This window comes from Oculina patagonica, chromosome 12, assembly GCF_052425735.1.
Source record: "Oculina patagonica isolate OP01 chromosome 12, crgOcupat, whole genome shotgun sequence".
In the NCBI taxonomy this organism is placed as follows: Eukaryota; Metazoa; Cnidaria; class Anthozoa; order Scleractinia; family Oculinidae; genus Oculina; species Oculina patagonica.
In genome coordinates, this window is record NC_135769.1 from 9,990,990 (window position 1) to 10,007,687 (window position 16,698).

The 16,698-nt window shown below is 38.2% G+C and overlaps 1 protein-coding gene across 1 annotated transcript in view; it reads right to left on the reverse strand.

The window, feature by feature from the left end:
• Window positions 1-15,793, reverse strand: part of LOC144633387 (ovochymase-1-like) — a 30,534-nt gene extending 14,741 nt beyond the window's left edge. The window contains exons 1-9 of the mRNA XM_078492265.1: window positions 15,655-15,793; window positions 13,467-13,704; window positions 12,832-13,109; window positions 12,295-12,532; window positions 6,357-6,634; window positions 3,622-3,828; window positions 2,564-2,776; window positions 888-1,214; window positions 7-128 (exon numbers count right to left, since the gene is read on the reverse strand). Coding sequence (XP_078348391.1) covers window positions 7-128; window positions 888-1,214; window positions 2,564-2,776; window positions 3,622-3,828; window positions 6,357-6,634; window positions 12,295-12,532; window positions 12,832-13,109; window positions 13,467-13,704; window positions 15,655-15,745 — 1,992 coding nt within the window. The 5' untranslated portion in view covers window positions 15,746-15,793. The remainder of the gene's footprint in view (window positions 1-6; window positions 129-887; window positions 1,215-2,563; window positions 2,777-3,621; window positions 3,829-6,356; window positions 6,635-12,294; window positions 12,533-12,831; window positions 13,110-13,466; window positions 13,705-15,654) is intronic.
• Window positions 15,794-16,698: the final 905 nt, after the last annotated feature.

The window sequence follows — 16,698 nt, forward strand, 5'->3', positions numbered from 1 at the left end:
CCTTCAACAAAGACTGCATGTTTTCTTGCAGTACGCCCTTACGTAACTGTGCCAAGAGCAGAATCCAGTCCAGTATTTGCAGTTTACGTGCTTGTCCACACAGCTTGGAGGACTAACACCACCGCCACCTAAAAAGGAAAATGCAAAAGAAGTAAATGAATGATGACTTTCACGTTTAAATAGTAAAAATAAATGATAAAAGTAAATAAATGAAAATTGTTTCATCCCGTAAATTTGGATTTAAATCAAGGACAAAGTAAATAAACGGGGAGCTCCGCTGGGCTAAATCAGCTTATAGAAGATTCGTCATTATATTTTGTAGACTCCATAGAAATTGGATAAATTTTCTTTGTGAAGGAAAAGGATGAGTAAGAAAAACGTAAATGCATTAAGGACAAAATTGGACCACCACATAAATAACACATTGCAAATCTTCAAGTCGAGATACTATTTGTACACACTATCTAATTGCGAGCCAAGGCTCATGCAACGCAAACTTTATTTGTTACCGCACTCGATATTCCATGTAAAATACACGAAAAAATAAAGAAAAAATAAAGAAAAACATCAATGACTTGACCAATGACATACTGGATTTTCTTCAGAAAATGGCGATAACTTTGTCGCCACCTTTTTTTGCGCCCTGTCCTCTTAACTTGCAGTATGCGGTGGCTTGTGAAAATATTGAACCTAGTTATATGACCTAGTTCCCACTAGTCTGCTGTAGATGGGTAAAAGAGCGTCCGACCGGTTGGGAGAACAGATCGTTTTGAGCAGCCTGTGTCGTTGACTGAATAACATATCATACTTCTCAGCCATGCATGCTTAACATACACTACCAAATTTTTTTGATAGGAGAAGATATAGAGACATATACAAATCTTTACCAGCCATGTTTTGAGAAATCCAGTCAATGAAGCTGCTGATTCGAGCGAAGACCGAGTAATAATCAGTGCGGCACATCAAATGGCCCCAGCTAACTGCACCACGCAACACCCATTTGCCGCCTTCTTGGCATACGAACGGGCCACCACTGTCGCCTTGGCAACCGCCAGTTTGATTAGCTGTTCCACTTCCGGCACAAACCATGCTCCTCTCATCAACTGGAAACACGCGGGAGTTTCTCTGATTACACTGGCTGTGTGACACGACAGGAAGTATCGCTTGCTGCAATGTGTCGGCTAAAGATCCACCACCAACAGTTCTTCCCCAGCCTGTTGAAAATGTTTTGTACAAAGATGAATATTTTTCAAAGGGACCGGTAATTATTGTTAAGAGGTAGGAGGTGAAGCGTCGGTTGATGAATAGAGGCCATGTTCAAATTCTCTTGACCCTCCCCTTAATTGACTTTTCAATAGACGTATATAAATTTTTCTGGCCTCCCTACCCTCCCCCCCCCCCCTCATTTAATAATGACCGGTCCCTAAAGGAGTTGAAGAGTATCAGGGTGAACTGGAAAAGTAATTAATTATGACAACAAGTACAAGGTGACTTGTTTGAAGGTCAGTTAGGAAATTATTATTTTATCTAAACCCTTCAGTGTTGCAACTGTTGCTTATATTCTAGGCTTATAGCATTTCCACACGAAGTGTGTTTTGCTTTATTCAAATTTCATTTTTACTCATGAATGCGTAATGAACGAGTATAGTGGGGAAGTGTAGCCATCCGTCCATCCTTCCATCCATGTGTTGTAAACATTATGCAAATTAGGTATGCTCACGGGCGCTTTCTAAATTTCTTTTCCCTCAGCTGTGAATAAAAATACAGCTTTACAAAGGTATTAGTTCAAAGAAATAAGTGTAGAAAATACTTAACCTCTGTAAATGAGAAACAATCGTTTCCCAAACGATGAAATATTGCCTTTTCTTTAATAATCGCGAACATTCGGAAACGATATATGAACAGTGACTTTATGTATGTGTTAAAAGATTGGGAAGGTTAGATCACGGCACAATTTATTAAAGGATAATCAGTAAAAGTGTGACGAAACTCTATACAAGACAGATATGTATATGATATCCGTGGAAAGAAAATAAGAAGCAAAAAAGAATTTTGGCCGCAGGGTATAAGAGTTGATCCCGGGTCACACGCTTCAGAACGCAGGGCTGTACCACTGAGCCATCGGTTTACTAAGTAATTATAACGATGAAAAAGGTAAATCTTATACCTAAGCGACCTGTTATGTGTTCATCCTTTATAAATAAAGTTGCTTATTATTATTAATCCCTAATAATGAATATTTTCCATCGGTACTATGCTGTTCAAAGGAACGATTCAATTAAATCTAACGCATTCACGAGTAGGTCATAGACCTCTTTGATATTAGTATGATATGATATAATAGAATTCTAAAATATGGAATACTGATTTACTTTTCAGCTAACAGTCAAATTCTCTAAGCGTTGTTTGAACGAAATTTTTATTTGAGACAAATTTATTTTTTTGAAACCCTTTCCCTCTGATTTCCATATGAAAATATTTATTACATAACATGAAATAAAAAACTAATAAACTAAGATGAAAAAGGTTAAAATGAGACAAAAAAAAAACATGAAAAAAATACCTGTGATATAACATCTCGTGCCCGCCTCTACTTTAGTTCCCTTCTGTGGCAAGCAGACAAGGTTCACTTTATCGCTAAGCGTAGCAGGACTTTCCAACTCCAAAAGGGCGATGTCGTTTGTCAAGTTCCTCGTGCTGAATCCAGCATGTTTAATGATTTTTTTGACTCTGAGCGATTGTTGAACAGCAGTAGTGCCAGTTCTATCATGAGCACCTAAAAACAACACAAAGCAATTGCAAGACGGATGTTTTTTTAATGTAATTTTAAGTCAATAATTTTCCAGTTTTAAGGGCAACGCGCAGGCATTCGCGTTCTATTCCCGAATAGAAAACATTGGGAGAAGCAATCAGATTCGTGAATTTCCAATAGAACATGTCTCATTATATTGCTAAAACCTGTTAAGATATGACGCACGCTGTGATTGGCTAAGGAGACGGGCCAGATTTTTCCGTAATACCCCCAGGCATTATGAGCAATGTTAATGCCCGACTGGCTGGCAAAATGCAGGAAACAACGTAACAAAGAGAGGCATACGATACTTCTTATTAACTCTCATTAGCTCAGTCTGTACCGTACTGGGAGCTTATTACACTCAGTTAATAAAACATAATTAAAATTTGGGTTATATTTCGAAATAGGAATCGTTACAAGCAAATTAAGTTGACTAATTATAATTAACTATTTTTTTCAGTTAAGTTTTAAAGTAATACACGGTTTCGCAAAGATATGGAATTTCTCTTCAAGTTATTGACAAAGAAGATAAATTTCCTATCTCCAAGCAACCATGCATTATTTTGCGGTTTATTTTAGAAACATTCTAATAACAAAGTTTTTGGCGACTTTGTGAATATTTCCGATCATTTTCCGAAGACTTCCGAAGATTCTCGCAATGACGTGCCAAGGTCAAACGAACGCTTCCGGACATTTCCGAAAATTGCCAAAGATCATCGAAGATTTCCGAAGTTTTTCGTGTGGTCAATCATGGTTTTCCCCCGGGATGGAAATCCTTGTAAAGCACTGCAGTTAAATAATACAAAGTTTTATCACGTTTCACTCACCAACAACCACTGTGTATCCACTGGGGTTTGTGTTTTGGTGAACACAGTGGGCAGCGGTTATCACCCAGTTGGATTTGAACAGCGAGCCTCCACAAATATGCTGTCCGTTATCCCTGAGACTGATCTGCCAGGGCCATGAATGAGGAGAGGCATTGACACCACCAACTACACGGGTTCTAACGGTACGGGTACCGCATCCTAGCGTGCCTGGAAGAAAACATAATTGACATGCCATACATTAATTTTTTTTTTAAGCTTCGCCAAATTTAACCTTGAACCTCAAAAAGTGAGCCAAAAGGTGAGACGAAGAAATGAAAATACAGCTGCTGAAAGTTCCAGCATCATAGAGTAAATCCCCTTTTCAATAATAGCGGAGCTCCCGCGCGCGCCGAAGGCTCGATGGTATCGAGCCAAAAAAATTTGGTTGTCACGTGACTGTCCGTCCGATAGTCCGACCGTACGTCCGGATTAGGCTTGGGGACTAGGTCGCCCGTGGCTTAAGGAAAGTAAGGAAATAAGAAACTGCAAATAAAGCTCGCGGGGTAAGTCAAAATACAGAGAACGGAAAAGATTACTCAGCGACTACCCAGAAAAACATCTGAGAGGTTTATTATCCAACTGCTTTATTTTGTTTACCTTTAAAGTGGGTGACTCGGCAGTGTGTAAATTTGGTGTTTAGGCAAAAAAAAAAACTGTTGCTCTCTTTCGACAGCTGAACAGGTAAATTTAATTGGTTTCTGGTCGCATTTTTCGGAGTTTTAAAACAAGCAAATGCCTTATTTTTTATCAACTGGATAATGTGGACGTTTCAATTAGATCTAAACGATGTCATGGTATGAAAGCGCGGCAAAGTTTGTTGCGCGGTGTTAACTGTGCCGAGGCTGAATGAATCGCGAGTAAAAAGAGCGACACAGGACTTTTTTCCCAAACTATTTATTGTACGATGTGCTCAGAAGACTCAGAAGTCGTCTAATAATTGTGTTGTTGAAAGATATATTCCCTGTGCAAGTCCAGTTTTGTTTGTCTAAGGTTGAATCTGCAGTTGTCATTATCAAGACTAAAGAAATAAGCTAAAATGATTGGATTGAAACGAAGCATGTGTGGATCGCATGGATCAAGCTCCCTGAAGTTTAGAACAAGTCCCAGATGTAAGGTAACAAACTCTACTAAATTGCTAAGCCTAATTTTACGACAACAAATGATTTTATTTTCTGGACGCAGTTTCGAGATGTTTTGTATCGGCTAGAATTGAATCTTTTCGTAAATACGTTGCCACTTTTGCCTTCATTTAGTCGGCGCTTCCGTGGCACATTCACGCTTACACGAGCTGATTATTTTTCTTACCCTGAGTTGGTTTTATTTTGCTATTGGTTTACCGATTATCTATTGCCGTAAGTTGATTTTCTTTGGTCGTACTTTGATTTTTTGATTCCTTACCATGATGTCCCCTCAGATGTGAGTTTATTTCATATTGTTGTAAGTTTATTCCGACTTAAAGCCATAAAGTATATATTTTTTAAAGTTTTCCAAAGTGCTTATCGACGACAAAGCAGAAAGCTCGACCAAAATTATTTAAACTGAAGTTGTTCTGAAAATAATGTGTGCCCCATCTACATGTAGCTCGTACGCGAGCTGTGAATACAAACTGAGTCAGAGATTTTGAAGTAATTGCAAACAAATTTCTTTACCTCAATGAAGTTTACTTTTACACTGAATAATCCGTGAGATGATTAAGTATACAGTAAAAGTTGTTCAAACTATACAAAAGGCAAGAGATAAAAGTTTATAGTTTTTGATGCGTACGTGAGCAACCCAGTTAAGTCGAGCGATGTCAATTAATTTCGACAATCACAGGCCGGAAATGTGAGACGGGGATACTTTACCACGAAAATTGCTAGAAAACAGGGAATTTACTGGACTGTTAAGTAATTTTTCGTGCCACGAGTTACATGTTTCCTGCTTTAGATTGTTATTTCTGTCGTACCACAGACATACAGTTTAACCCTGAGCAATTTAAATTTGTCTTGCATCTACGATCCACCGTATACATTAGTGCTTTGGCCGTTTATTGACCAGAATGAAAACATTGTTAGCTCCAGTGAAAATAAAATAGATGGGGGTCCCGCTTTGAGGCTTGCCTAAATTTATATACAACGAAAACAAAACCCCCCTTGTACGCCCGAGGGTTTAGTGACACAATTCCGTTACAGCCCGTTATACGTTGGCACCCATTATTAAAAATGCACAAATTGCAATGTAAAATAACTTGTTTTAGCTATTAGAGCCGAATAACAGCAGTATTTTCACTGACACGATAGTCACAAATCTTGCCTCGCTTTAATGTGATTACGTTTCCATTGTCACTCAGAATCCCCAGGGCATTCGATAGGCGATTTTCAAAAGTACCATAAAACTCTTTGTTGTTCCTCCAAAATTTTGCATAAGCCTTGTTTTCAATTGCTTATGCAAAGTTTTGGAGGGACAACAAAGAGTATTATGGTATTTTTGAAAATGGCCTATCTCCTATTTAAATGGCATGTTTTGTGCTTTCTCGTTTTCTATTTGCCCCCAATGAAGGCCGATGTCACGTTTGCCCACCCTCTTCACATTCGGCGACGAATTCCTATGTTAAATCATACTTCTCAACTCCCGGAAAAAAAAAATTCTATTATAACTCAATCACATTCGGGCAATGAGTGGCTATTGTGCCAGTGAAGATGTAGAGCAATAATTACTTGTTTTCATCCTGCAGCATTTAAACTTTTCAATGCAGTAAATTTTCTCGCAGACGCTTTTGTAGATGCCGGTCATGTAATATCCCGTCCGTTGACAATCGCTCCAACCCCTATTGTCGAATGAAATGGTAACATCTTCGTCGTAACAGCCGTCATAACCATCTCCATTAAGTGGTCGGCAACACTGTCCTTCTTCAATGTTATACAGATTTTTTCCATCTGTTTTATAGAGGCCGTTCAAGAAATAACCGTCGGGGCATAAAGCCCAAACATGATTCCTGTAAAGAATATAAAAAAAACTTACACAAAAGTGATCAGTACAAAGGATCAGAAACTCCCTGTTCAAAAAAATACAATTTACGTCATTTATCCTGGAGGGTATGAATGGGGGTACCTCGATAACACTAAACACTTAATTTTTTTGGCTCTGTAACATGAAACAGTAAAATTTTATGCATTTTAACACTAACAACAATCCCCCCACCCCCCGCAAATTTGAATGTCGCCTACACGTTACGTGTTATTCATATTTACTTTATGTGTTCTAAGACTTGCTTGGAATGAATGTCTGAATTTATCTCTGAGTATAGTGAGATCGTTATATTTTGCAGAAAAGGGTCTTTGGGACAACAGTAGTAAAAAAAAATATTCGAAATTCTGCGACGCTACTTGGCCGAAAAATATATGCTAAGGTATGCAAATTAGATTATTCGTGAAGCTTAGCAATCTCGAGCCCAGAGTGACCCCCGGAACCGCGATCCGTCAGCGGTTGGTCAGCGGTAGGGTCGCCGGGACTCACTCTGGGAAACTGAATAATAATTCAGTGTCTTACTGGTCCTCACAGAACAATAGAAATCAACACGGAAGTCTGAAAATCTTCTCCGGAAGTAAACCAAACCGGAAACCCTGGAAAATCATTTTTTGTTTTCCATGGTCAAATGTTCAGGTGCATCACCTTAATTTTGTAAAACACCTAAGAACTCGTGATATGGCGCTACATAAATGAAGTATTTTCTAATTCTACCATTCTTTTTGAACTCAAAAGATACCTTGAATAGGACTTCCCTTAAACGTCAATTCTGAGCGGAGTTTTAAAACAACAACGTCAGCGTCACCAAGGACAAGGTCGATTGAAAACTCAATTTATAGTTGACTTACAAATCTCGCTAGAACTACTGTTTTCTTTCAAATCTCCGTGACGGTTGAAAAACTGAATATCGCAGACAGTGCTCGATTCAAAATAACAACTAATAACGCAGAATTTGAACATTACGCGTTGTTGTTTGCTGAAAAAAAAAAAGGAATTGTACAATTGTGTGCACGTGAATGTGTGCACGAGCTGAGTCGCCGAAATTATACCTTTTGAATAGCGTTGACCGGTGTGGCCTTTAACGTCTTTATTAATATTACCGCCATTCGACAAGGAAAAAATTATTTGCTCGAAAACATGCAATCTATCATGAAAAGATGCGTTGTCAGCGAGAAGCCTTTGAAATATACGAAAGTCGCCAAACAAAAATTTTTATTAACAAAACAATAGCTTGTCCGTGCGTTGTGCATTATGTAAATTTCTCCACTGTCGTCCGCAAAACAACAACGAACACATGCACACAGTCAGGCGGAATCTTGGAAGGCAAACAAGATCTTTGATTTAAAACCAATATAGCAGTATGCTCAAGAAAGAGACTAACGGAAATCAAACACCAGACGCTCTTTTGTTGACTCTCTTAACTGCAGAACGTTTTTGTTACTTTTGTTGCTTCGATAAACACCAGTTCTGTCGATACTGTGTTAGAAATAGTTCAACTTTCTCGATTTACTTCCGTTCTGGGAAATTCACTTCCGCTTAGACCTGAGAGCATGCGCAATAAAAACCGGAAGACCAAGGTTCTACCTGAAATCAACCATAAATTGATCTGATCAATTCCAGTTTCCCAGAGTCCGTCCCGTACCGCTGACCGACATAGACGGACTCTGGGCTCGAGATTGGAAGCTTAGATAAATTGTAATAAATTCTACATTTATTTACTGCAGACAGTAACCAAATGCCCTCTTAGAGGGATTTCACTGTTATATCATGAGCTATAGGATAAGTGGAGTTTTTTTCTCAATTAAAAGCCAATATATTACCACTAAAGTCTTTTTACTACTCTGTTTACTACTTTGGTTGTTCGATCACAGGGGGCCCAGACAAACTGTTTGTGAATGGACTGTGCACATTTACATTTTTATAGAGAATGTATGAAATTTACCGAATGGTTTGTAGAATTGCGTATATTGCTGCAAAACATTAACAATTTTGAGCTGAATAAATGTTAAGTTTCCTACCTTTTGTGTAGTGACGTTCTTTTGGCTTGAAATGGCGAATTTGAGTCGATTGAAGGGTAATTTGGTTTCGCTGTTTACTATACATCTAATTATATGGAAAGGGTGGAAACTCCAACAACTCCAAAGTAGAACACTTCCAGCGTCGAGCCGAATTTCGACCTGATAATCCTATCGCACAGCTTTCAAACTACGCACCAGAAATGAGGAAGGCTTGACGAATCTTCTCGTATCATTTGATCGAAAATTTACCTAAACCGTCCGGAACAAGCCCTCGAACGAAATCGGGTATCCAAAATTTTTAAGCCGTCCGAATGCGTAGCACCAAAATGTGGTGCCGAAGGGAAAACGCTATTCCCCTGCCTCTTTTTGATTGGATACAACTGAACAATGGTCGTTCAAAAATTTGTTTTGTGGATAGGGAGGCAAAGGCAAAAACCAATACTCAGTAGTATAGGGAGTGATGTCAATAGTGCGACACAACCTTAGCACCCTCGCGCAAATGCCAATTACGACGGCGATGCCAAAAGCGACAATTATTATTTAAATATGCGTCGTAGTAACTTGTATGCGTCAAACTAATTATAAATATTCATACCGACTTAAAATAAACGAGTAAGTATCTAGATCTAGTTGTTATGAGTTTCATTTTTAAATCTAGCTAGCTTCTAATAAAAGACAGTTTCAATTTTTCAAAGAAAAATTCTACAGCCCTACAAAAAAAAATATGAGACTTTAGGCATCCCACCTAATTGTTTTACAGAGACTGCAAAACAATTCATCCACATGTGAAACTCTCGTGCAAAACAGTTGTTGTGATTTGCTATTCTTAAATTAAGGTCCGACTGATTGGGAAAACCCTCGCGAGCTCCGTCACGACTTTCGTAGCCGTTAAAAATGTAGGCGATCGCGAGTTTGCGGAAAGTGGGCTATTTTCGGGACAAAAAAATAGGTCTAAACATGGCAAGATACTCGGATTTGAGTTCCTTTATTTTTTTTCTTTCCTTTTGATTTTTACATTTTTGGCTGCAATCACTCGGAAACCTTGACTTCTGAACAATTTCAAAATCTACACACAGCCGAGGCTGGGCACAATATTCTTGTAGCTAGAGGCTATCAACAGTCGACGGCTAAAGCAAGGGGAAAAGTATTCCATTGATTGTGCCAGCGGTGTTTCTGGGAAGTGTGTATTTTGAAACAAATAAACAGACGTCAACGGCGGACTCCTTTGACTTTGACGCAAACAAGTTATTACGACGCATATTTAAATAATAATGTGTCGCTTTTGGCATCGCCGTCGTAATTGGCATTTGCGCGAGGGTGCTAAGGTTGTGTCGCACTATTGACATCACTCCCTATACTACTGAGTATTGGTTTTTGCCTTTGCCTCCCTATCCACAAAACAAATTTTTGAACGACCATTGTTCAGTTGTATCCAATCAAAAAGAGGCAGGGGAATAGCGTTTTCCCTTCGGCACCACATTTTGGTGCTACGCATTCGGACGGCTTAAAAATTTTGGATACCCGATTTCGTTCGAGGGCTTGTTCCGGACGGTTTAGGTAAATTTTCGATCAAATGATACGAGAAGATTCGTCAAGCCTTCCTCATTTCTGGTGCGTAGTTTGAAAGCTGTGCGATAGGATTATCAGGTCGAAATTCGGCTCGACGCTGGAAGTGTTCTACTTTGGAGTTGTTGGAGTTTCCACCCTTTCCATATAATTAGATGTATAGTAAACAGCGAAACCAAATTACCCTTCAATCGACTCAAATTCGCCATTTCAAGCCAAAAGAACGTCACTACACAAAAGGTAGGAAACTTAACATTTATTCAGCTCAAAATTGTTAATGTTTTGCAGCAATATACGCAATTCTACAAACCATTCGGTAAATTTCATACATTCTCTATAAAAATGTAAATGTGCACAGTCCATTCACAAACAGTTTGTCTGGGCTCCCTGTGGTTCGATCGCAACACATGGGTAACCAGGCTTTTATTCAACCGAGAAGACCTGGATGCTAAACTAATTTGCATTTGGTGTTACGGCGAATAATAAAAACACTGGGTAGGAAAAACTTTTACTGTTGCTAGGAGATTTTGGTTTTTGGCCAATCACTAAACCGGACAAACAATGGGTATTGTTTTTTAATTTCGTGTTGAGCTCGTAAGATCAACGAGCACTCTCAATCCCCTAGTGAGGTATGAAAAAGGCGACAAACTTGAGCCTTTCCCCACATGGACGAAGAAAGGTTTGGCAACCGGAAATTAATTTTGGTTTATTTTGGAGATGTTCGCAACTCAACGGTGGAAAAAAATGTAAATTTCGGATAGTTTTGTGGTCGTTGTCGTTATTTTTGAAGGTTTTCGCTATGGAGTAAGCTGGAGTTGTCTTAAATTGCCTAAACAAGCAACGAGTGACTTTTAACCGGTGCAGCATGAACGGGAAAACACAGGCGTTGAACTCAACACGTGTGTTTGTGTGGTCACAACTTACAAATATGAATATTCAAATCTATTCACTAATTGTTGTTGTGAATATTTAAGCTTCGAAAAATCGGCTTTTACGACTGAGGTTTTGAAATAAAATAAATAAGAAAAATTTCCGCATAGGGTGAGTTAGTTTTTATGCAGGTTTTTTGACGAATTTAAGCTTGTAAGAGCGCTTCTTTGTTTAATGTTTTCGACTCGTATATATAATACAATTATTTACCTGCGGCGTGCAATTTATTGTCGTCGGAGAATCCACTACTGTTTCTGGAATGTAGCCGATAAAACTTTATTCCTCCACTCACTACTTCTCTCAACATAAGAACGTCAGATTATGACAGTAAAATAAAGAAAAGTAGTAAGAGCGGGCGAGCCCGTATTATTTCAATTTACTTCAAAGGTGAAAATAGTTCTTAACTCCAATTCATAGTCGCAAAATTCAACCATTTAATTTTAAAGCAAGACTCCAACGACTTCGGGTAAACCCATGTTCACCTCATCCCACTCCCTGTGTGAATGAATGGTTTCCTTTGTATAACCCCCAGGTGGGCCACCTTTACATTCCTTATAAGGAAAATGGCCACCTTTGGATCTTACGAGCTTCACACGAAAGAAAGGATTATCTTCCTACCCATGGTATTATACACATAGTCCCAAATGCAAATTAGCTTAGTGGTCCACATGTAGGAATACCTACCCCCAAAGGCATGAAATGGTGCTTTTTTCGGGGAGTGGCCAGGGGCACTCCAAATGCAAATTAGTTTAGCATCCACGTCTTGTCGGTTGAATAAAAGCCTGGTTACCCATGTATTGTGATCGAACAACGACAGAAGTAAACAGAGTAGTAAAGAAAAGACTTTAGTGGTAAGATATTAGCTTTTAACTTAGACAAACTCCACTTATCCTATAGCTCATGGTTATATTTGTACGTAACCCTAGACTGCAAGCAGTCTTTTTTAACAAAGAGTATAATTCAGTATTAGGGTTTGGGTCTCGATTCTCTATCCCAAAACAGGGTCAGGGTTAACGAACGTTTGAGGCACACGGTGACGCCTATCCTAAATGTACTGGTGTTCCTCCCCCACGGGAGAGGGGTTGTAAGGTTTATTATTATTTTAACTGCTCACCCGTCTAGCGTCCTCCACCAGTTTGCATTAGTACAAACTGCACGCTGGTCAACAAAAGCTTTTTCCCAGGCTGGGCAGCACCTTCCAAACTCGATACGTCCAACACTTTCATCTCCCGGTACTCGGTCATCTCTCCACAGTCCCTTGAGATAAATGTTCTTTTGTGGGCACACAGACCATCCAGCCCTGTCAAGGCTTACCTGCCAATCAGCTAGGTCACACTGGCTTTTGTCACTAGCTAATGGAAAGACATTCAGGAACAAAACGTTTTCAGTGATGTTTTGTTTCTATTTTACTTTTCGTTCATTTCTTTGTGTAGTCCTTAGTACTATTTTTTTTTCGTTTTACTTTGAAAGGTGGGGTGGGGAGGCGGTGTAGGAAATAGGAGCTACCTCCACAGCCTAGGGAAATTCAGATGCTCATAAGATCTAATAGATCAAACTGCTCAACTCCCGGCAAAATTTTTTCTCTCATAACTTAATCACATTTGGGCAATGAGTGGCTATTGTGCCAGTGAAGATGTAGAGCAATAATGACTTGTTTTCATCCTCCAGCATTTAAACTTTTCAATGCAGTAAATTTTCTCGCAAATGCTTTTGTAGATGCCGGTCATGTAATATCCCGTCCGTTGGCAATCGCTCCAGCCCCTATTGTCGAATGAAATGGTAACATCTTCGTCGTAACAGCCGTCATAACCATCTCCATTAAGTGGTCGGCAACACTGTCCTTCTTCAATGTTATACAGATTTGTTCCATCTGTTTTATAGAGGCCGTTCAAGAAATAACCGTCGGGGCATAAAGCCCAGACATTATTCCTGTAAAAAACAAAAAAATAATTGAAACCTTACACGTAAGTGATCAGTTCAAAGGATCAATCAGGTTCTTCCCTCAGAAACTCCCTGTTCAAAAAATACAATTTACGTCATTTATCCTGGTGTACAAATTGGGTATTCGGTTTGTCATTTTTTTTGTACTTAACCCTAGATTGCAAGCAGTCTCTCTTAACAAAGAGTATAATTCACTGTTAGGGTTTGGAACTGATTCCCTATCCTAAAACAGGGTCAGGGTTAACGAATGTTTGAGGCACACGGTGACGCCTATCCTGAATTTACTAGAGTTCCTCCCCCCACGGGAGGGGGGTTGTAAGGTTTAGTAGAATTTTAACTGCTCACCCGTCTAGCGTCCTCCACCAGTTTGCTTTAGTACAAAGTGCAGGCTGGTCAACAAAAGCTTTTTCCCAGGCTGGGCAGCACCTTCCAAACTCGATACGTCCAACTCTTTCATCTCCCGGTACTCGGTCATCTCTCCACAATCCCTTGAGATAAGTGTTCTTTTGTGGGCACACAGACCACCCAGCCCTGTCAAGGCTTGCCTGCCAATCAGCTTGGTCACACTGGCTTTTGTCATCAGCTAATGGAAAAAAAATTCAGAAACAAAACGCTTTCAGTGATATTTTGTTTCTATTTTACTTTTCGTGCATTTCTTTGTGTATTCCTTAGTACTTTTCTTTTCGTTTTAATGTAAAAGGTGGGGTGCGGAGGCGGTGTGTACCCCATCTATGTAGATCTATATGATCTCTATTTATCAGTCGAAACAAAAAGAGCCGGAATCTATCAGGAAATCGAGTAATATTTTTTTAAGTTGGACAAAAATCGAGTACCAGAATAATTTAAATCCTATTGCGTTATTTCCTACCCTAAATAAAAGGTAAAGATGTAAGTGTTATCCTAGATAACACCGGCCAACAACAATTTCCTATCAGAGTCTGAGAAAATGAATTTCAAAGTTCACAACCTATCGGCAAAATCTCACGTGTAGCAATTTCGTAAAATCATCTTTAAGCAATTCAGTGGTTAATTGGTGTTGTTATAAAAGATTTCGTTTGGTAAGATATTTGAAGCAGTAACAAAAACGTGTCCAAAAATGTGTAAATAATTTTAGAACAACAGTTTCTTATCAGAGTCGGAGAAAACGAAATTCAAACTCACAAGCTAAAGGCAAAAGCTTACGTGTTTTAAGGAAGCTCGATGTAGTTTTTTTAGCCGAAGGGTGGTTGTTTTGAAAAATAAAATTATCTAGGAAGCCAATGTTCGATTTTTGCCAAAATACACCATAATGATCAAATATGAACAAATTTTAATTTTTTACCCGTCACGTAGTCACAAAGCAAAGATTGACGTTTTCTTTTGTTCTCAAACAAGCTTGATTTTCTCGAAATCTAGATTAACTTTTGGTGTTTATTTTTTGATATATTAAAGTTTAGTAGATTGACTAACTGTTGACGAAATTTTAGAACAATCTGTAAGGGCGTTTTCAAGTAAATCAAGAATGAAATTTTCAGAAAACACCGTTTTAATATATAAAATAGGCGCTTTAAAATTGTTTCGTATTATTTGAGCACAGTTACTCTCACTGAAATAGAAATACTTACACCATCAAAGACCATTAACTAAAAGCGAAAGACTTTTTGCTTTAATTTGTTCAAATATATCGAGTGCCGATTGTAGGAAATTATAAGAAAATACCAAGAACTTCATTCTAGATTTACTCTAAAACGCCCTTACAGATTTTCCTAAAATTTTGTGTACAGGTAGTCAATCTTCTTTATTTGAACATATTAAAAAATGAATACCAAGAGTCAATCTAGATTTCGAGAAAATCAAGCTTGTTTGAGAACAAAAGAAATCGTTAGTGGTTGCTATGGTAACTTTTGTGACAAATGACGGGTAAAAAATTAAAATTTGGCCATATTTGATCATTATTGTGTATTTTGGCAAAAATCGAACATTGGCTTCCGAGATAATTTTAATTTTCAAAAAAACTACACCTCGGCTAAAAAAAACTACATCGAGTCTCCTTAAGTGATTCAGTGGAATTCAGTGGAACTTCGAAATTTGTTTTCAATAATTGGTGTTGTTAGTAATGATTTCTTTTGATAAGATATTTGAAGCAGTAACACAAAAGCTTGCAATAAGCTTAAGGTATAATAATTTTGGCGCATAACTCTGTCCAATAACTACTCGAAGTCCTGGCGGATTCCATCTTAATTACAGTGTACTTTAAGTAAAAAAAAATGCTGCAATTTTGTAATGCTAACTGTTGTAAACGAAGGCACATGCATTCAAACGTATTATTTCTGAGCTCAAACTTGAGGCAATGCAGGTGGAATTGTTTCGTCATCACCACAGCAAGTGCTGCCGTGTGCAAAAGAACAAAAAAGAAATCAGAAGGAAAATATGACGACGAATTTTTGATCGGTAAAGAGTTCAGAGAAAGACGGACCAATGTTTCTGTCATACCGCACCAAGACAATAGTATATTGAACTGTAATGTTATTAGAAAACACGAATAACACCATACCTTCAGTAAAGGAAGCAGCACAAAGCACAGCAACTACAAGGAAAACATGCAACAGTTGACGAAATGAATTTCGGTGAAACTGCGTTCGCATTTTATTCAAAAATTATCCAATTCAGCTCAGAGGTGCGAAGCAGTTGGCTTTACTTTGCATCCAATTACTTTTATTCAATCAAAATTTATTTAAATAAGAACCGAACTGATTTACTTTGTTTCGTGCAGTTTTATTTAACCAGAGAAACAATATCTAACAATTTGAGAAAAATAGCCAAAACTAAACAAAAGAAAATAATGCAATCAGTATGCAATAGTATCTAATTGTGTAGTAAATATTTCACAGATTGAAAATATCACCCTTGTTTCGCACTCACGAAATACTGATTTTTTTTCGGAGTATTCCAATGTTTTAAACCTTAAATACCTTTTTTAAATACATGTTTTCCTGCTATTGTATCATTCTCTAGGCGACTACGTAATTTGGGGTGGGGTGCGGAGGCGGTGTGTACCCCATCTATGTAGATCTATATGATCTCTATCAGTCGAAACAAAAAGAGCCGGAATCTATCAGGAAATCGAGTAATATTTTTTTAAGTTGGATAAAAATCGAGTACCAGAATAATTTAAATCCTATTGCGTTATTTCCAACCCTAAATAGAAGGTAAAGATGTAAGTGTTATCCTAGATAACACCGGCCAACAACAATTTCCTATCAGAGTCTGAGAAAATGAATTTCAAAGTTCACAACCTATCGGCAAAATCTCACGTGTAGCAATTTCGTAAAATCATCTTTAAGCAATTCAGTGGTTAATTGGTGTTGTTAGAAAAGATTTCGTTTGGTAAGATATTTGAAGCAGTAACAAAAACGTGTCCAAAAATGTGTAAATAATTTTAGAACAACAGTTTCTTATCAGAGTCGGAGAAAACGAAATTCAAACTCACAAGCTAAAGGCAAAAGCTCACGTGTTTTAAGGAAGCTCGATGTAGTTTTTTTAGCCGAAGGGTGGTTGTTTTGAAAATTAAAATTATCTAGGAAGCCAAAGTTCAATT